Source organism: Polypterus senegalus, chromosome 1, assembly GCF_016835505.1.
Source record: "Polypterus senegalus isolate Bchr_013 chromosome 1, ASM1683550v1, whole genome shotgun sequence".
NCBI lineage: Eukaryota > Metazoa > Chordata > Cladistia > Polypteriformes > Polypteridae > Polypterus > Polypterus senegalus.
In genome coordinates this window covers 168,278,128-168,300,012 of record NC_053154.1, presented here as the reverse complement: position 1 = coordinate 168,300,012, position 21,885 = coordinate 168,278,128, and the positions used below count along the sequence as shown (strand labels likewise).

At 36.9% G+C, this 21,885-nt stretch overlaps 1 protein-coding gene across 21 annotated transcripts in view; it reads right to left on the bottom strand.

The window, feature by feature from the left end:
* Positions 1-21,885, bottom strand: part of kif1aa (kinesin family member 1Aa) — a 247,128-nt gene that overhangs the window by 96,707 nt on the left and 128,536 nt on the right. For 13 of the 21 annotated variants that reach the window (XM_039762404.1, XM_039762412.1, XM_039762416.1 and 10 more), the window contains one exon: positions 1,265-1,555. The exons of the other annotated variants lie outside the window; for them this stretch is intronic. In XM_039762404.1, coding sequence (XP_039618338.1) covers positions 1,265-1,555 — 291 coding nt within the window. The remainder of the gene's footprint in view (positions 1-1,264; positions 1,556-21,885) is intronic. 21 annotated transcript variants of the gene reach the window in all.

The window sequence follows — 21,885 nt, the reverse complement described above, 5'->3', positions numbered from 1 at the left end:
GTCATTGTGCAGTTTCCATTCACTTGTTTCTAGATAAGCCTACAGAACATCTGAATTTATTGCAAAGTATGCATAGAAAGAATGGCAATAATCAATACCATATTTGTAATATGACTCAACATTTCATAATCTTTTTTTGAGTCTGACAGCCAGTTCATGTGAGCATCCAAAGAGAACAGACACCGTTGTAATTAGTAGGTGACTTTTTTCAACTGTTTCAAACTGTTATCCAACCTCTTTATACAGCCATATACTATGCCCACAAAAATTCTGGAATTCTGATAGTATGTATAATACACAATAACAATAAAGGCCATTTCATAAGAAACCCACTTCTTGTCACTTATACTTATGTCTTAGCATTAACAGCTCTTTCAGTTTCAAATGAAGAGTTCATTTCCCCTATAAAGCATATATCTGTGAAAAAAATACAGTATACAGAATGCATAAAAACATTTTCCGACATTAGTAAAGAGTCTAGAAAATAACACCATAAAACATGTTTGAAAATAATATATTTGTAATGTATTCTTAAAAATACTTACAAGAAAAATATACATTGTAAGAATATATTTCTTAATAATATGCTATGAAAATCTGCCCAGAAAATAAAATGTAATATAGAAAACTACATTATGTATGTATGTTAGAAATAAACATACTGAAAGCATCACACAGTAAGACAAATTAAGATAAAAACATTTTTATAAAGTTTGCCAATAAAAATATATTCCTAAGCGTTCTAATGATTTCAGACAGGATTACCAAATATATGCTACACTACATTTTATTTAATTTCTTTTGAGGATTTTCTTTGTCATTGTGGATCTTCCTAAAAGTGAAATTTTAATTCTCAATACAGACTGCTGTGTGTTCATGACAAAGTTAATTTTGAGCTTTATAATAGTGGTCACTACTAAAGGTATTAATAAAATAAAGGCTGACAGGTTTCACTGGAAATTGACCTAAAAATTTAAGTTGAATATGCTATATGTTAAATATCATCAGATAACCTGTGTGTTGTGTATTAAAAGCCATTCACATGCTAATGTACTATATTTTGAATGATAAGATACTATATTAATGATGCTTAACAGGTTATTAACTAATAGTGGCAGAATAAATATGCAGTGGTGAATGCTGGAACTGAACATGAATAGCACCATGGCTAAAATGTGGGTATACTTTTGGTCAAAGGCTACGCATCATCTCAGTGTGAAAGAGCTAGTTTCCTCTTCCAGCATACTCCTGAAACCTCACCAACCTTCCCACTACACTGAATAGAGGCGACCGGTCGTAAAAGGGGTCCTGGCCTTCACAGGACACTGGGCAGTGCTCTCCCTCGTCTCCCCCCAGCTCCGAACAGGGCTCGTCCAAAAAGATTTCATCTTCCAGGTCCTCCAACTCCTCCTCCTCCTCCTCCTCCTCCTCCTCCACTTTCCCATCATGCCGCTCATCTGCGAGCTCAGTTATGTCAGAGTCAGGGTTGGAGAGTGTGGGGGAGGGGGTGAGATCTGCCATGCGTTCGCTCATGCATGTGTTGAAAATGGGAGTGCTAGTGCAGCCAAAGACATGGGAACTGGGTTAGTACGACAAAATAAACACACACACATGTTAACTTAATTTGATACAAGCACCTGTTCACAGCATTGACCTTGTCTTGATTTCTATTGAATTTTATTAGTGAGGCATGTATTATCAATGGAGACTCCTTCAAACAACGCACCCAATTAACACCTACAGCCTAATTTTTCAGTCTCTTTTTTCCATATACTTTTGTTTTTATAAGGCTACTGATGATTACTCATAAGAGTTCACTAATACCAAATACATTTTTTTCCAGGATCCATGAAACAAACTGATCTGAAGACAGTGGTGTAACCTGTTCTACATTATAAAAACATTTATGCACAGAATTCATTCAAGCAACATTTGCGCAAAGCATACAATTATTCAACTTAAAATTATATATCAATCGCAATGTCTCGTTTAAAATTGTCCAAAATGTTTCCAGGGCAAGATCCAACCTGCAACCGTTGCAAACAAGTTCAAGCCTCATTGGGCCATATGTTTTGGGTGTGTACCAAATTAACATCACTCTGGACCAAAGTTTTTAAATGCCTTTCAGACAGCCTTGGTGTCACAATCCCTCCTAATCCATTAACAGTCATGTTTGGTGTTCTTCTAGATGGGCTTAAAGTGGAGAAGGACAAACAAACTGTAATTGCCTTTACTTCACTATTGGCACTTAGGCTTATTTTGCTCAACTGAAAGAATCCTAACTCACCTCTTTTTAGTCATTGGGTAACTGATGTTATATATTATCTAAAATTGGAAAAAATCTAATTCTCACTTAGAGAATCTGTACAAAATGTTTTCAGGATCTGATCAATAACATTTTAGAATAAGCATTTAAATTGAGGAAGCAGATTCTCTCCCCTCTTTTTAATTCTATTTATTGTTATTCATTTATTTACGTATTTTTAATATTATTGAAGTTTTACTTTGCGGACCTAGCTCTCTTTTTCATGGGTGGGGGTTGACTTGTTTTGAACCTAGTTTTGTTAAACTTGACTTGCTTGTAAAATGAAATATTATTTAATAAATATTATTTTAATAAAATAAATAAAATATAAAAAAAAAATTATTACAGAATATTGCAGTTTTTCATAAAGACATTGCCCGCTGCTATCAATGTAATATCGTGTATATGTGCACTCTGGCCATCTGGTGACAAAAGGAAAGAGGTTAAGCATGTGTGTAGCATTCAATCTGCTAAAAAGAACTGGAAAAAAAGATTTAAGTATAAATTTAATCCTGGATGTGCTGAGGGCTAAATGTAATCTACTGCAGCACCACTGGGTGTAAGGCAAGGAGCAAACATGGTGGATGGTATGCTGGTCCTATGCAGAAGTCAATCGTATGCTCACCCAGAAACGAGTGTACATCCCAGTCTACTAAAAGAAACCTATTAAGAAAGTGTCAGTGTAGTTTTAATACAGTTTCTTGCTATAGATATTTTGAAAGAGTGTGATCGGGTAGCACAGTGGGCATTGTTCATACTGCAGATCTCTGGGAGCTTGCATTGGGGATGGATGTTATTTATTTCACAGCACATGAAGAACTAAATATATTAATTAAAAGAAAAAAATTGTTATGTATGGCTGTGTTTCTGGCCGGTTTCATGAAGGTTTTTATATGCACTTAGGATTCAGTAACAAATGCTGCCAAGTGAAACATGCAGTTCTTCATACAAAAGAAGAATAAAATAATGCAAAAGTAATGCACTTTTTTAGCACATTACATTTTATATTACATATTTGGTTATTTTTGTAAATAATGAGTAATGTAAGTAAGTTACTTTTAAAAGTAATTTTCCCCAAAACTATTCATTACATATACAGTATATATGTAAACATAACTAAAATGTTTAAATATAAGGCTCTGATAAACTGTGATTTTAACACTGAAAATATTTATTTCCTGAAAAGATGTTATTTTTTATAAAAAGAATAAAAATAAAAAGTGGCAAAACAAAAGATATAAGTGAGGAGAAACAATATAAACAAATGAAGAAAAAACACAGAACCAAATTAATAAAAGGGTAGTTGTACAATTCAATTTATAGCTGTTTTAATATAGCCAGGGTTTGTTCTTTGGCTTATGATTATTTCCATTTAGTTATCCTTTGTTTATTTTAAGTTACTATTTTTCATATGCTTATTGTCATTATGGAGTTTTTGTTAATATTGTTCTATTTATTATTTAATAGCTATGTATTGTGCTATGTTCTCCTTATGTTTTGTGGGTGGAACCTCAAGAACCCCAAAGTCAATGCATTCAGAAGCTTAGAGTGGATCCTTCACTTGTTCATTGTTTCTTGATTTTTCTGGCTTTTTAGATTATCTTCACTATTTTAGTGACTCCTAGTCAGGACAGTAGGACCACATTATGTGTGTTCTCCTGTAAAATGTCCAAAAGTAACACCCATCCATATGTCTGTAATAGGTGGCGGTGACCTGAGCATAGATTGATTTGGACCCCTCTGGATGGGTTTTGCTTGCCTGGTGCTTGTAAACTTGTTCTTGACAAAAATGTGAGACCAGTTTTGAAACTGATGAATGATGGTAACTAGCAGATTTCTGAAAATGATAATGTTAAGCCTCTACAGAATTCTTAGTCCATAAAAAAAATCACCCATCATCCTATTATACTTTTATTATACTTTTTTATTATACTTTTTCATTGCAGACCTGGGTGTCAAAGTCATCACTGATTTGGTTGATTTCTAGCATATCTTCACAATAGTCTAATAACAGTTGCAACTCTTCTTCAAATACAGCAGACATTTCTTCACAAGGTACAAAACCTACAGCTAATATCATTTTGGCATGCTACTAAACATTTTTCTCATTTTAGAAGTGTACACTAAATTAAATATACTATTCTCCACAGTGATTGTCCAAGATGGAAAAGACAGCCCACTCCCTGTGCCATTATAAGACAGTATTGCATGCATTCTAGTAAACATGAATTGTGAAAACCTGACAGAAAGTGTGGGGTAATACCTTGAATGTGTGGACATTTGTTGTACATTTGTCACCATATGCCTTTCTCTACATGCTTTTGTCCAACTCACATTAGTGCTGCCATCTTACATTATAATTATTATAATTCACAACAATATTGGTAACTTTACTTTTTAACAAAGTTAAAAAAGATAACAAAGAGATTACACATGTGCTTACCCAAACAAAATTAAAGGATTAATAAAATATGTTGGAGTTCTCAAAAATGATGAAAAAATGTTACATCATTCACTTACCAGTAATTCACTAACAAAAGAGTATTATATAGAAAAGTAAAAAAAATTAGACAAACAGGCTTTTAATATCATGTGTTCATTTCACTATTTTCTAAACATAATTTTTCTTGTGCAAAGTTATTTCTCCAGATCAAAGGAGCAAGGCTAAAATAAAACTGTTATAGTCAGCAATACATCATATATTCCCACACTTCCCACAGCATAGGTTTTGGAAAGGAAAAAGAAGGCGTGACAGAAATTCACATGAATATATGAAAAACATTCGTGCTGCAGCACTCAAAGGGTATCCTAGTCAGGAATCAAACTGGGTTACAAGAATTTTGAAGTAGCAATTGTGTTATCTGACTTTATATATAATAGAAACTTATAATGTAACAAAATCTATCCATTTTTACCTCAATTGCCTATAGCCTACTAGCAACTATACTGCTGAATTGCTTTATTTTGTGAAACCTAAGTGGATCTGTAACACTCTGTTGTAACATATACTGTAGCTTAGAAGTGATCCATTAAAAGGCAAGATGTGGAGATCTAAACCTTAGACAGAAAAATGTATTTTGTGAGTATGTTTTTCTTTTGTTAAATACAGTACAAACATTTATAAGCATATCAGAAATATAAGTGTGACCCTACATCTCCTAAATATCTCTTAGAAATGTATTGTCTTTTATATAGTAGGACCTATCAACCTTAACACTTTTGTCACTTTTGTCTCTTTATCTCTGTTTTCCCTCAAAAAGGGGCAGAAAGACATGCGGAAGAATAAACCCTATCCAGACAAGCCTAAAAGGGCACGAAAGCCCAAAATGTCTGGAAGTTCATAAGGTCATTACTTGAGTAAACTTCCAATGCGACACCAACACAGACTGTAAACTGAACACAAAAGTGAGAGGTCCCACCATTTTTTCCATTACAGTGTGTTTCACCAAATATACAACAATAACTAATCATTTTTAGATAACTTGAAAAGAGTTTTCAACATTTAAAAAAATAAAAAAAATAATATTTTTGGACTAGACCAAGTGTTAATTTTATTTCATATTTGGTTTTAGAGAGTCTTGACAGTAGTGAAGACCTGAATAACAAAATAATTTACTGTTTGACCAAAGGAAAGCCATTCTGTTTACACTTTGCATTGTGGGTAAATGTCAAATCATGTACAGTACCTACAGAGAAGCTAACAGTACATATATTCTTTTTAATAGCTGTGTAGTCTCAAAATAAGAGCATAACTAGAAACATGCAAACTAGATTGACTGGTCTTATGATGCATTAACATATTTCTCAAACTCTAGGACTCAGTTTTCTAGCACACACTGTGTCAAGTTAAACACAGTTAAACAGCAGATTTACACGTGTTTTCATAATTGTATATTAATCATTTGTACAGTGAAGAGGCATGTATTCAACCTACTAATATACACCAAATAGGTTAGGTTGTATGTGGTAGCCAATAGACTAACTCTCATTTGAAGTATTGCTTTCAAGGACAAGCAACATGGAAAGAAATAAACACACAATCTTTCAGTTTTTTCTTCCCATCAATGAGGTATTTGTCATAAATAATTAGACTAGCACATGAATACAAAACAACTGCAAAATGAATATGATGGATTTGCACTATAAGATATGAGAAAATTACAAATGCACAATTTCATTTTCTGTCAATTAGTAGACATCATTGTTCGTTCATTTTGAAATAGTTAAGTATTAAAAATGGTAGAATAATAAAACTAACAGTTCCATTAAGGCAAAGATTTAACAAACTGAGATCATGTTATTTGGGCAGTCGCAATTATCAAAAGCATCTATGAATTCCCTGAGACTGATGATTTGGGATGCTTAAATCATTTTGGAATAAAATCTTCACTTATTTATGAGATAGTCGTGGGATCACTACCCTAAACCTTTAAAAGTTTTATTAGGAGTACCATGCAAAGGAACATTTCTAATTACTGAGTCTATTGTAAAAACCTAGCGTGTAATAATCTGTTAGAATCCTAATCAGAATCACTTAGTAAAATTACCTAAAATAGATAAAATCAAATACACTTTATAAAGAAAACCTAATAAAATCTGTAATATCAAGCAAGTTTCAGCAATCGCTGAACCACTATCACTTATCACTGTCCTGAACCAAATCAGAACCATTGCTCAGTATTTAAGCATCACTGCATGACTACTGCATATTAATTTAAAAAAATGTTTAATGAATTTTTTATTTTTTTATTTTTTTCTTAGCAACATCCTGATTGGTAGAAGAAATGTGTTTGAGCTAAAAGAAATCTACTGTAGTATGTGCACTGTAATTAAACTATGAAATAAGAATATGCAAAATAAACACTTATACTAACAATGGCACAATATTAATCCATTATACTGATCTTGTCAATCTATGATTAAATCATAATTGGTTACTACAGATACTATTTAAACCATAATGGTTAATACAGATATATGCTCTGTTTAGATTGAATAATATGCTTGCATTATTTTTGTCTATTTTGTAACTAGTTTAATAATTAGTGAAAAGAAAAAAGCTGTTCCTTGCAATAAAGTATACATTCATCCTCAGCGGTGCAGTGTTCTCCCTAGCGTCTTTTAGCCAGGCTAATTTAGTTGAGCGCCCGATTGCCACCTCGCATGACATTGTGAGATGACAGACGCAGATCTAATGATTGATTGGTTATGTGGAGAAAGAAAAAAGAAGGATAGGAATTGGGGTTTTGGTACGTCAGACAGAGACAGCACACATGCAATAAAGAAAGCCGGCTCAGAAGAACATCCATTTAATCCTGTGTTCGTGTCTCCGACCACCAGATCACGAACCCAACATTTACACAATATTTAAATTAAACCTGTGCAATACCCATTCATACATCCAGTTTTTTGGAGCCTCTTCACACCTGCCATAAAGTTCTCTGCACTGAATGTACACCTGGGGACCCGTTACTGCGAGGGAGCAGCACTACCGCCACACTACTGTGCATGTTTAATGCATGCTTTAATGCATTTCATCATGAAAATGATATGAAGTATTTATATTAGCATTGTAAATGTTCAGAGAGCAGGAATATCATCAAGGGAATGCATTTTGTGCGGTGATCCCTCCCAGTGCCTTCTCAGTGCAGGAGAAAGTCCGTTTAAGACGCGCGTAGTAATTAACAACTCAGTCGGGGTACACTTAACACAGCATTTAATGTACTACATTACCTTATGACGGGGTTTGAGAAAATCTAGTAAATTAAACATTGATCTTAAGATCAAGTTTAGTTTACGACATTCTACTTTAATGACAAAAAAACTATGTGAATAAACTGAAGATGTCGAGAATAAAGTCGACATGTTCACTTTATTCTCGTCATAAACATCGAGATTAAAGTGGAAATGTTGAGAATAAAGTCAACATGTTGACTTTATTCTCGACATATAGTTTTTTTTTTTCTTCACTGTGCCTGTATTTTTTTTTTCTTCACATTGGCCCTAATTCGATTCCGTAGTTTTGTTAAAGTGACCCATTTGCCATTCCTTTTTGTTCATTTCTTGCCCTGCGGTCGTGCAAGTGTGCACTGAATATCCAACAGGCTCTCACTTTCCCACTCAAAAGTCGTATTCATAGGTACTTTAAATTTTTTCCATACATTTCACTAACATGAGCAAAAAAGTGTTCCGAAAACAACACTGCTCGGTTATTTCAGAAAAGAGACGCCATAAACTAATGAAGGTGCAGCGTCAACTCCTCATGTGGCAATTTCAGACAAAGACATTGCAGAAGCTGGTCCTTCTGGGGAAATGTCTTCAGCACACACTCTGCCAATCGATAAATCTAAGCGCCGCATAAACAAATAATGGTTTAAAGATTTTGATTGGCTAATGGTCAACGAAAATGGTATGTGGTGGTCATTGTGCATGAAATATTCAAACAAGCATCCCCCAAGGAGGGAGTTACCTTGGGTAAACGTGCCATGCACAAGAATTCGAAAAGAAGGGAAAAAATGAGTTGCCACATACAACGTTGTTTGAAAAGCTGTTGGGACACTGTAAAGAAATGGGTTGTTCCTTTTTCCAACATTTCAATGTTGGTAAAAATGCACATTACACCTCTGAAAGAATAATTCAAGAGCTGTTGGATGTCTTAGCATCAGAAATAAAATCTAATATACTGAAAAATATACACGCTGAAAATTTTTTCAGTATTCTGTGTGATGAAACCACAGACATTTTAGTTGTAAAACAATTATTTACATTAAATATGTTTGCCAGGTCACTAAAGAGGTTAGAATTTTTTTTTTATCAACCTACAATATCATTGATGACAAAGCAGAGACTATAACCAACCACTGAGTGAGACAATGGACACTCTAGTCTTGAAAACTGCTAATCTGGTTGGACTAGGGTCAGATGGAGCGGCTGTTGGGAAACAGAAAGGTGTGGCACAACTGCTTAAAGATAAAACATCTGGACTCTTGGTCAACTGCCACTGTGTAAGCCACCAATTGGCCCTTGCAAGTGCCCAAGCAGCAGCTGCTGTACCTTATTTAACAAAACTGAATGACATCTTAAGGCAGCTGTTCTGTTTCTTCCAAAACTCTTCAGTTAGGATGACTGGTTTAACGGAAATTCAAAATATTCTGAACATTCTCCAGATTAAGCTGAAAATGGCCAGTGACACTAGATGGCTGTCTTGTGACTTTGCAGTACAGTCACTACGACAGTGTATGATGAGTGTCATAGCTGTGCTAGAAAGAGAGGCCATTGAACAAAATGACATCACAGCTGAAGGATTAAGCAGATGTATTAAAACTTACAATATCGATACAATTACAATGATGCTTTCAGACGTATTACCTTTGTTGTCCAACTTATGTAAGGCTTGGAAAAGGCAAGATGTCAATCGTACCGAAATTGAGCCAATTTTGCTCGACACATAATTGTCCATCATGGAGTTGAAAGACACTCCTGGTAGATATTTTCAAAGCCTTCATCATTGTCTGGCAGAAGAATGGTCAGATCTCCACATTGTTTATCCACAGAGTGATGTAATGTCATTCAAAACTGCAATATATGATAAATACCTAGAGACAGTTGTCAAGCACCTAAATGCAAGATTCCCTGACATGCCAATTATCTCCAGCTTTTCAAAAGATTTCATTGCAGAAACCCACGATTCAAGCAAGTCTGCTGAAGTTCTTTTCGATCATTACTCCAAAAATGGTAACCCCCCAATTTTAAAATATGAAAGTAGCAGGCAAGAATGGACAGTTGCGTCAAAAATGATCAGAAGTCAATCATACAAAGACTTCAGTCCAAAACAGATTTACTAAAAATGGCAACGACATCAGAGCTCAAAGAGTCGTTTCCAAATATAGCCAGACTAGCTCATATTGGGGGCAGTTGGCAGACACTTATGGTGCAACCTCTCTCCTAACCTCTCTCTCTCTCTCTCATTTCTCCTAGGGCACGAAGCAGAAAATGGCCGACAGTGGGGTAACTCGCGTTGAAATCGTAGTTGAGGAACTCCAGGCACTTGATGAACAGATTCAGAAACTCCTGTCCCGACGGAGATACCTGAGAAATCTGAAGGCCCGGCTGTTGGATAAACCGTCCTTGCCATCTGGAACCGGTGAAACATCAACCCCGCGTTGTGCCAACCTCACCCCCGCGTCTCGTAGGAGTGACGTCGCTGCTGACCTCGGTGGATTTCAGCTATGCAGGCGGGGGTTCAAGGCCAGAGCACCTCCATCGGCACAGGCGAGCATTCTATCTCAGAACCGGTTTGACCCTCTCCGCGTCCCCATTTCGCCTTCAGCACCTGGTGATGTATTAGTGGTAGGTGATTCTATCGTTAGAAACCTTAATGTCGCATGCCCTAATGCAAAATCGTTTGTTTCTTGTTTTCCCGGTGCTCGTGTCCGAGATGTAATGAGCGCGCCAGCAGTCTATGAGAAACACAAGGAGAGGGCAGTTGGAGCAATCGTTCTGCATGCGGCGTAAACGATATAAGGCACCGACAATCAGAAATCCTGAAGGCTGACTTTGCAGCTTTGATTAAAGACACGAAGGAGAGGACCCCATCGGCAAAGATCTTCATTTCGGGTCCACTACCTCTCGTCAGACGATCCAACGAGTACTACAGTCGTCTGCTAGGATTGAACAACTGGCTACAGGGTTTCTGCAAGAAGAAGGATGTCGGTTTCATCAACAATTGGAATCTCTTTTTGGAAAGGCCGCGTCTCTTCAAGCGTGATGGCCTGCATCCGAACAGTTTCGGCGCCCGGGTCCTCTCCGAAAACATATCGAAGGTAATTCGTTTTCTTGACTATCTATCTCTGCTCTTAACCCCTTCCGAAATAATACTGTTGTGCCAGGACATGATGAATGTTTAATAGAGTCTTCCGTTAAAGTGCACAACATTAATACTGTAATAAGCAATCTCAATGCACGTAGAAAACCTAGGAAATACGGCATAAACTCCAATAATCTAATTAAAATCACTATTTTAGAGGAACAATGTATTAAAACTATAAAAACAGATCACAGATTAAACAAAAATACACACAGAGCGGCGCTAATAATAATAATTTAGTTCCTATTCCAAATATCAATAACGCACATAGTATTCATCTCTGCACCTCCGAAACATTAAATATGGCACTATTGAATGTTAGAGCTTTAACTAACAAAACGTTTTTTATCAACGATCTTATTAGTGATAAAAAAATAGATCTTATTGCACTAAGTGAAACATGGCTTAGTTCAGACAGCATGGCAGTTTTAATCGAATCTGCGCCTCCGGATTACAGTTTTACTCGTGCAGACCGCCAGGGAAAAAGGGGGGGCGGATTGGCTAACATTTACTCGAGCCGATTAAAATGTAAAGATGTCAGTTTTGGTAAGTTCAAGTCCTTTGAGTATCTCGCCGTTGTTATTCATGGAGATTCTCAAGTTCTAGTACTATCCGTGTATAGACCTCCTAAATATAACGTCGTTTTTGAGGAATTCTCTGACTTAATGTCAATTTTAATTACTAACTATGACACACTCCTAATAGTTGGCGACTTTAATTTTCATATAGATAATCAGTGTGATCTAAAAGTAAAAGAATTTATGAACCTCCTGGATTCTTTTGATTTGAGACAACTCATAAATCAGCCTACACATAAAGCAGGTCATACGTTAGACTTAGTGATTACTAAAGGACTGAAAGTTGATATAAAACAGATCATTGATATTGGTCTATCAGACCATTTTCTTCTACTTTTTAATATAGAAATAATGATAAAAAACACTCATGAGAAGCATATTGTTAAAAAACGCTTCTTTGATTCGGCAGCAGCTTTAAAACTTACAAACATTTTAAGCAATCAGTCCGTTTATAGTGCCAGCTATAATAGCGAGGATAATGTAAATAGTAAGGTGGAAAGATTTAATACTAAAGTGAGAGCTGCTGTTGACATAGTTGCACCTGAAAAGACAGTGAAAAAATCTTCTAGCATTGTTATACCATGGAAGACCCAAAGAGTGTCTGATTTAAAGAGAACATGCCGTAGAGCTGAGCGTCAATGGAGGAAGACTAAACTTACTATCCACCATGAAATATTAAAAGTCAAAATAACAGAATACAATAACACTGTCCGTCTTGAGAGACGCTGCTATTTCTCCAAGATTATAAATAACAATGCTAGTAATCCCAGAGTCTTATTTTCTACAATTGATCGCCTACTAAACCCAGGTAGCTCAAAGGAATGCATCCTAAGTGCTTCCAGTGAAACCTGTGAGGCTATTGCTGTAGTTTTCAATCAAAAAATTAATGATATTAGAAATAACATAGTATATCCCTCCAACACTAAGGATCCTCCTATAACCCTATATACTACTGAGTTTAAAGAAGACAATATACAATCTAATGCATTTCTGGATAAATTACAGATACCACAAATTGACGCTATTAGTGTGGAGGAGCTCGATAAACCTCTGTCATTATCAGAATTACTGGATGCTATAAAGGCCACCCAAGGTGGAAAAGCAGCAGGCCCTGATGGCTACCCTGCAGAGTTTTACAAGAAATTCTCCGCTCAGCTAGCTCCCCTCCTATTAGCAACATTTACAGAAGCCAGAGATAACCAATCTCTTCCACAAACCTTTCGCCAAGCACTAATCACTGTCTTTCCAAAACAAAATAAGGACTTATTACAATGTGCATCATACAGACCAATTTCACTTCTGAATAACGACGTTAAAATACTCTCTAAAATCATAGCTAGAAGGATGGAGAAAGTGCTCCCCTCAGTAATATCACAAGACCAAACTGGATTTATTAGGGGCCGACACTTATCTTCAAATCTTCGACGCCTGTTTAATGTAATATACTCACCAACTAAATCAAACACCCCAGAAATATTATTATCATTGGATGCAGAAAAGCATTCGACATGATTGAATGGAAATACCTTTTACTATTTTGGAGAAGTTTGGGTTTGGCCCGAACATTTGTGCATGGATTAAATTACTGTATACTAACCCAGAAGCTTCAGTTTGCATCAATAACATTTGCTCAGACTACTTTAAACTAGAACGTGGCACAAGACAAGGATGCCCTTTGTCACCACTGCTGTTTGCAATTGCCATTGAACCACTGGCAATACATTGTCGAAATACTGATCAGATAAAGGGGATTAGCAGAGAAGGACTGGAACAGAAAATCTCATTATATGCAGATGACATGGTACTGTATATATCGGACCCAGAAAATTCTGTGCCTGCAGTCTTAGCAGCACTCACAGAATTTCAAAAGCTCTCTGGTCTCAGAATTAATCTGAATAAAAGTGTACTCTTTCCGTGAATTCGCAAGCATATAATATTAGATTAGACACCCTTCCTTTTATCATTGCAGAACAGTTTAAATACCTCGTAAACATCACAAGTAAACATAAAGCTCTTTATCAACAAAATTTCGTGTCTGTATGGAAAAAATTAAACAAGACTTGCATAGATGGTCAACCCTTCATCTCACACTAGCTGGAAGAATTAACACTGTTAAGATGAATATTCTTCCTAAGCTCCTTTTTATTTCAAAACATACCAATATACATTAATAAATCGTTCTTTAAGCAATTAGATTCAACAATAACCTCATTTATTTGGAATTCTAAACATCCACGCATCAAAAGAGCGACCCTACAAAGACAAAAGGCAGAAGCGGCATGGCTCTACCTAACTTCCAGTTTTATTACTGGGCAAATATACAGTCGATAAGAACCTGGACACAAATAGAAGAACATACACAGGCATGGACCGCAATAGAAGTAAAATCCTGCAGTACTTCTTTGTATTCCTTGCTTTGTGCTCCAATAAACACACGTTATCGGCAATACACTAATAACCCAATTGTGCTCCACTCACTTAGAATCTGGAACCAATGTAGAAAGCATTTTAAGACGGAGAAGCTTCTTTCTGTGGCACCCTGCAAAAGAACCACCTCTTTCAACCCTCACAAACATATGCAGTTTTAATATCTGGAAAAATTTGGAATTAACTTGCTTAGAGATCTTTATATAGACAACGCCTTTGCATCCTATGAACAATTACATTCCAAATTTAACATTCCAGCTACAAATTTCTTTCACTATCTTCAAATCAGGAACTTTGTTAAACAGAACCTTCCAGATTTTCCTCATCTTGCACCCTCATCCACGCTGGAAAAATTATTGCTCAATTTCAAGGAGTTAGACTCCATCTCTACAATATATAAAATCCTTTTACAATCCCTTCCTTTCAAAGATCCAAGAGGACACTGGGAAAATGACCTCTCAATTAATATATCAGAAAAGGAGTGGAAAGTAGCAATGCAGAGAATTCACTCAAGCTCCATATGCAAAGCATACAATTATACAACTCAAAATTATATATCGAGCACATCTGTCTCGACTAAAACTCTCCAAAATGTTTCCAGGGCATGATCCAACCTGCGAACGTTGCAACCAAGCCCCAGCCTCACTAGGTCACATGTTCTGGGCCTGCTCCAAATTAACATTATTCTGGACAAAAATTTTAATTACCTATCAGACAGTCTTGGACTCACAATCCCTCCTAACCCATTAACAGCTGTGTTTGGGGTTCTTCCAGAGGGTCTTAAAGTGGAGAAAGACAAACAAATTGTGATTGCATTCACTACACTGTTGGCACGCAGACTTATTCTGATAAACTGGAAGAACCCAAACTCTCCTCTTTAAGTCAGTGGGAAACTGATGTGTTATATTATTTAAAATTGGAAAAATCAAATACTCAGTTAGAGGATCTGTGCAGACTTTTTCAAAACATGGCAGGATCTAATCAGTAATATTTTGAAATGATTTTATAAAGCACAGAGAATTTGTTGATTTAGGTATTTTTAAAAGCCTTAAATTTTACACGTTTGGCTTGCTCTCTCTCAAGGGTGGGGATCGATCTGTTCTTAGCATAATTTTTTTTGTAAAAACTTGATTGCTATGTATTGATTGTAATAAAATTAATAAATAAAAAAAAAAAAAAAAATATAGTGCCAGCTATAATAGTGAGGATAATGTAAATAGTAAGGTGGAAAGATTTAATACTAAAGTGAGAGCTGCTGTTGACATAGTTGCACCTGAAAAGACAGTGAAAAAATCTTCTAGCATTGTTATACCATGGAAGACCCAAAGAGTGTCTGATTTAAAGAGAACATGCCGTAGAGCTGAGCGTCAATGGAGGAAGACTAAACTTACTATCCACCATGAAATATTAAAAGTCAAAATAACAGAATACAATAACACTGTCCGTCTTGAGAGACGCTGCTATTTCTCCAAGATTATAAATAACAATGCTAGTAATCCCAGAGTCTTATTTTCTACAATTGATCGCCTACTAAACCCAGGTAGCTCAAAGGAATGCCTCCTAAGTGCTTCCAGTGAAACCTGTGAGGCTGCTGTATTTTCAATCAAAAAATTAATGATATTAGAAATAACATAGTATATCCCTCCAACACTAAGGATCCTCCTAAACCCCAGCATCCTGTTATAAACAAATTAAACTCTTTCACTAGGATAGATTTACCTGATTTAAAAAAATAATCTCTCAATTAAAACCCTCCACCTGCGTCCTTGACCCAATACCAACAAGGTTTTTCAAAGAAGTATCAGGCGTGCTAATTGATAATGTTCTGGACATAGTAAATTCGTCACTAGATACTGGGGTCTTCCCAGACTGTCTTAAGACTGCTGTAGTTAAACCCCTACTTAAGAAACATAATCTTGACCCCTCAGCTCTTGAAAATTTTAGACCCATCTCTAACCTGCCTTCTTAAGTAAAGTTCTGGAGAAGGCAGTCATTATGCAGTTAAATGACCACCTAAATAAACATGCTATTCTTGATAAATTTCAGTCGGGTTTTAGAACAAATCACAGCACAGAAACTGCACTCGTTAAAGTAGTAAATGACTTGCGGGTAAATGCAGACAGAGGCCATTTATCTGTTCTCATCCTCTTAGATCTGAGTGCTGCATTTGACACCATTGATCACAACATTCTTAGAAATCGCCTTAGTCAATGGGTGGGCCTCTCTGGCAGTGTCTTAAATTGGTTTGAATCCTACCTGACAGGGAGAAAATTTTTTGTTAGTTGTGGGAATTACAACTCGAAGACACATGATATCCGATATGGTGTTCCACAAGGCTCTATCCTGGGTCCGCTGTTATTCTCAATCTACATGCTTCCGTTAGGTCAGATTATCTCAGGGCACAACGTGAGCTACCACAGCTATGCTGATGACACACAGCTGTACTTATCAATAGCACCTGATGACCCTGATTCTATTGATTCACTAACACAATGTCTGACTTGTATCTCAGAATGGATGAATAGTAATTTTCTCAAGTTAAATAAGAGAAAACTGAAATTTTAGTGATCAGCAATAATGGATACAATGAGGCTATTAGAAATAAACTGGATACATTAGGATTAAAAGTCAAGACGGAGGTAAAAAGCTTAGGGGTGATTGTTGACTGTAATCTGAATTTTAAATCACATATTAATCAGATCATTAGGACAGCAATTTTTCACTTAAGAAACATAAGTAAAGTTAGACCTCTTATATCACTGAAAGATGCTGAGAAATTAGTTCACGCGTTTGTTTTCAGTCGACTAGATTACTGTAATGCACTCCTCTCAGGACTACCCAAAAAGATATAAATCGTTTGCAACTAGTGCAGAATGCAGCTGCTAGAATCCTAACTAGGAAAAAAAAAACAAACACATTTCTCCAGTTTTAATGTCACTACACTGGTTACCTGTGTCATTCAGAATTGACTTTAAAATTCTGCTTATGGTTTATAAAGCCTTAAATAATCTCGCCCCATCTTATATATCGGAATGTCTGACACCTTATATTCCAAATCGTAACCTCAGATCCTCAAATGAGTGTCTCCTTAGAATTCCAAGAACAAAACTTAAAAGAAGTGGTGAGGCGGCCTTCTGCTGCTATGCACCTAAAATCTGGAATAGCCTGCCAATAGGAATTCGCCAGGCTGATACAGTAGAGCACTTTAAAACACTGCTGAAAACACATTACTTTAACATGGCCTTTTCTATAACTTCATTTTAATCTTAATTGAACTTAATCCTGATACTCTATATGTTCAATTCATCATAATAACTATTCATGGTGGCTCTAAAATCGTACTGACCCCTACTCTCTTTTCTGTTTCTTTTTCCGGTTTCTTTGTGGTGGTGGTGGCGCCACCACCACCTACTCAAAGCTTCATGATGCTCCAACAATGATGGATGGATTAAAAGGCAGAAGTCTACGTGACCATCATCATCATCAAGCCCTTCCGTGAGAACCCTAAATCCAAAGAGGACTGTTTCATTTATGTTAGGTAGAATGCCCAGAGGGGACTGGGCGGTCTCATGGTCTGGAATCCCTACAGATTTTATTTTTCTCCAGCCGTCTGGAGTTTTTTTTTTTCTGTCCCCCCTGGCCATTGAACCTTACTCTTATTCAATGTTAATTAATGTTGATTTATTTTGTTTTATAATTGTGTCTTTCATTTTTCTATTCTTTAATATGTAAAGCACTTTGAGCTACTGTTTGTATGAAAATGTGCTATATAAATAAATGTTGTTGTTGTAGTGATCCCAGTAAGCACAGCTGAATGTGAAAGTGGGCTTTCTGCCCTTAAAATGATCAAGACATGTTTGAGAAATTGCATGAAACAAAGCACGCTAAATAATCTCATGCTGATCTCCTTGGAGAGCCCAGATCCTGGAGACTTTGATTATGGAAAAGCTGCAGACAACTAGGCCTCTAGGAAGAAAAGAAGACTAAATATTTAACTGAAGAAACCTTCTGCATTTGCAAGTTGGCTTTGAAGAATATTTTTAAATTTTTCTTCATTAGATTTCTTTTTTTCATTGTTTTCACTTTTCTTCCTGACAACGACAATACTTGTGCCTCTTGGATTGTCATAACAATTGTTATTTACAATTTTTATTAGGGTTGCTGGGTCCTGAATTGGATACTTCTTAAATTTAATAAAAATATTCAGGCACAAGTGTCAAACCTTAAAAAAGGAAGTCATATTTAGCATTGGAAAATAATTAATAATAATTTAACTAATAAAAAGAGTGCAAATTTCCCTGTCCTGCGACACCCGGCTACTTTTTCATGCCACCCGGCAGGAAAAAATTTCTGGTGAGAACACTGCGTTTAATGCATTTATTTTTGGTTCTTACATAAAATAAGCAATTTCAGCCTGATCTGAACAAATTTTTTGCATCCATCTCTCTATTATAAAAAAAAATCCTGGAAAGGAAAAGCAGGGCGACGAGACGTGATCTTCTCGGAAGTTCTCGGAAGACACTTAAAAGACCCGCGTGACGTAAACAATATCAAATAAGAGCACAGTCAGCAAAACACTCAGTCGTGTAAAAGCATGTAGGACACACAGATCCTGTGCTCTCAACACATATAAAGTGTGTAAGGACAATACGTTCTGGATGAAACATCAACGACTAAGCAAAGAAGAAAGAGCAGAGAAAAGAGACCCAAAAGCGATAGAGAGAAAAAAGGCAGATAAGAGAATATGAAAGCAGTGGAATTCGAAAGGGTCAAACAAACATCCCTGATGGAGGATCACAGAAATCATGGGAAAGAGGGGTCCTTTCATCGGAGCATCGTTTCAGCCGTGGCATGGCCAAATGGAGATGCAGCTAGATGGATGAGGTCTCCAGGACTCTAAAAATATCCAAACCTAATTATGTCATATCATCTACTGTTAAACCGTAATTCTAAAATTTTTATTATTATGCTGTCTTAAGGAATTGTTCTGTTGTGTATATTGTATTGTATTGACCCCCTACTTTTGACACCCACTGCACGCGCAACCTACCTGGAAAGGGGTCTCTCTTTGAACTGCCTTTCCGAGGTTTCTTCCATTTTCCCTACAAGGTTTTTATTGGGAGTTTTCCTTGTCTTTTCAGAGAGTCAAGGCTGGGGGGCTGTCAAAAGGCAGGGCCTGTTAAAGCCCATTGCGGCACTTCCTGTGTGATTTTGGGCTATACAAAAATAAACTGTATTGTATTGTATTGTAAACAATGGCGCGATACACATGCAGAGAAAGGTAAAGAATATGAAAGCAGTAAAAATCAAAAGTATTGTAACGTCCCAGCCAGGTTGAAGCCTTTTTTGTTTTAAGTGACTGTTAGGTCTGATTGATGGAGGGCGGAGTATAGCACGGAAGACTGATAGCGGGGTATTGATTGATGCAGTAAGGGGGGGGACAAGACCCGGGGGATGAGGGGTTGGAGAGGGTGCTAGAAAGTTGTGTTTGGGGTTATGAAGTTGGCGATTGTTCAAGTAAAACTTTTGTGACACTTTATTACGTCAGTCGCTACAGTATCAAAAAAAAGATAGCAAAGATTGCATTGGTGTAATTGAAAAAATAGCAGGACAAAGAGAGGTCAGAAATAAAAGGCAAAGAGCAGAAAACAAAGTCTTTTCGCCTTTGCATCATTCAATGCACAAAACGCAGATTTACAGAATAACGGACTATACGCTATTAGAATCTATGGTCCCGCAACAGTTAAAGCAACGACAAGTTTAATTTCAAAGAAAGCACAATTCAGTCAGGTGTATATTTATGATCACGGAGAAGCGATGCAAATTTTAACAGGCGACAAGAAAAGTAATGTATATATTCCGCGAATAACATTAGAAACTAGGGGTGTAACGGTTCACATGGATGTATTGAACCGTTTCGGTTTTGCATGTTCGGTTCGGTCCACTTGCGTACCGTTTCGGTTATATTTTATGTATTTTTTCTCATTAAATCTATTACTAGTGTGATCTAAGCACCCCAAGCGGAACTAAAGTCTTGGGTGAGTTTCCGCACGGACGCCTCTGAGTGTCGGACACTGGATGAGGGAGAGGCGCGCCAGTAGCTCGCAGACGTGACAAATGGGATTATGGCAAATGCAAGCGAGAAGCCTGAGCTGGAAGACCCTCCCAGCTCATTACGTTCTCCTGTCTGGGAACACTTTGGCTTCCCTGTTAAAGTTACCGATGGACAACGGCAAGTGGATAAATCCAAAGTTGTTTGTCGACATTGTTCCACCCTACGCAGATCGGGTACGCTGCAGGAAACACGTCTAATATGTTAACACACTTAAAACGGCACCATCCATCTGTGAATGTTTCCTCTACAAGAAAGAAAACCAGCTTGGTGCAAACAGTAACACCGATAACTTCAGCTTTTAAACAACATCTAGCGAGCAACTCTGACCGGGCCAAAGCAATAACACATGGTATTGGAGTCTTCATAACTACGGGATTACGTCCATATTCAGTTGTTGAGAACGCTGGCTTTAAGTATATGATTAAAGTTCTTGAGCCTCGCTACGAAATACCATCACGTCCTCACTTTAGTCAGAAAGTTGTACCAGCACTTTATGAAAAAACTAGAAGTGATGTCGTCAGCGAGCTATCGCGGGTGCCCTCTCTTTCACTTACGACAGATAGTTGGACTTCACGCGCAACAGAGAGCTATTTAACAGTAACTGTCCACTACATTTCGCCACAAAGGGAGATGAGGAATCACGTTCTGCAAACGAGACCTGTTTATGAACAGCACACTAGCACAAATCTTGCAGAGCACCTGAAGGAGGCTGTGAATGAATGGAAGCTGAGAGACCTGGGACCACAATTCCTGTAACCACAGACAATGCTAAAACATTGTCAGTGCTGTAAAAGAAGCAGGACTGGGCCCTCAGATTGGTTGTTTTGCACACACCATTAATCTAGCCTCTCAAAAAGTAACAAGCATCAACCAGATATCTAGATTATTGGGAAAAGTAAGAAAGATTGTGACATTTTTTCACAAAAGCACCACAGCAGCGCACATCCTGGAAAGCAAACAAGAAATGCTGAATATTCCAAAGCATTCTCTCATTCAAGATGTCCCCACACGATGGAATTCAAGTTATGACATGCTTCAGAGATACCTTGAACAACAGGCAGCTATATATTCAGCACTAACTGAGAAACCTCTCAAGAACAAAGATATATACACACTCAATGACGAAGAAGTGGCAATGGCAGAGGAAGTGATTGAAGCACTTAAACCTCTAAAAACAATCACAACCCTGATGAGCACTGAATCCAGAGCGTCTGTGTCCATGATAATCCCCTTGAAAACTACCGTTCTCCACTCTATGGCACCAAAACAAGAAGACAGTTCTGCTGTGAGAGAGGTCAAGCTAGCAGTCACAAGAAGCCTGCAAGAAAGATACTCTGTGTGCTATGACTTTTTGAACAAATGCACAGCCCTGGACCCCTGATTCAAAGCCTTGCCTCACATAGAAGATGATGAGAGACAGAAGATATTCAGCGACATCATAACAGAAATGATGACAACCACAGAAGAAGAGGTATTAAATTATGATCTAATACCCTTTTTATTTTTAATTACATTATTAATTAGCCCCAAAATATTACTTTTTCTTTTGAACTTTTCCAGAGACAGGGGGGAAGTAGTAAACCAACCCTTTTGG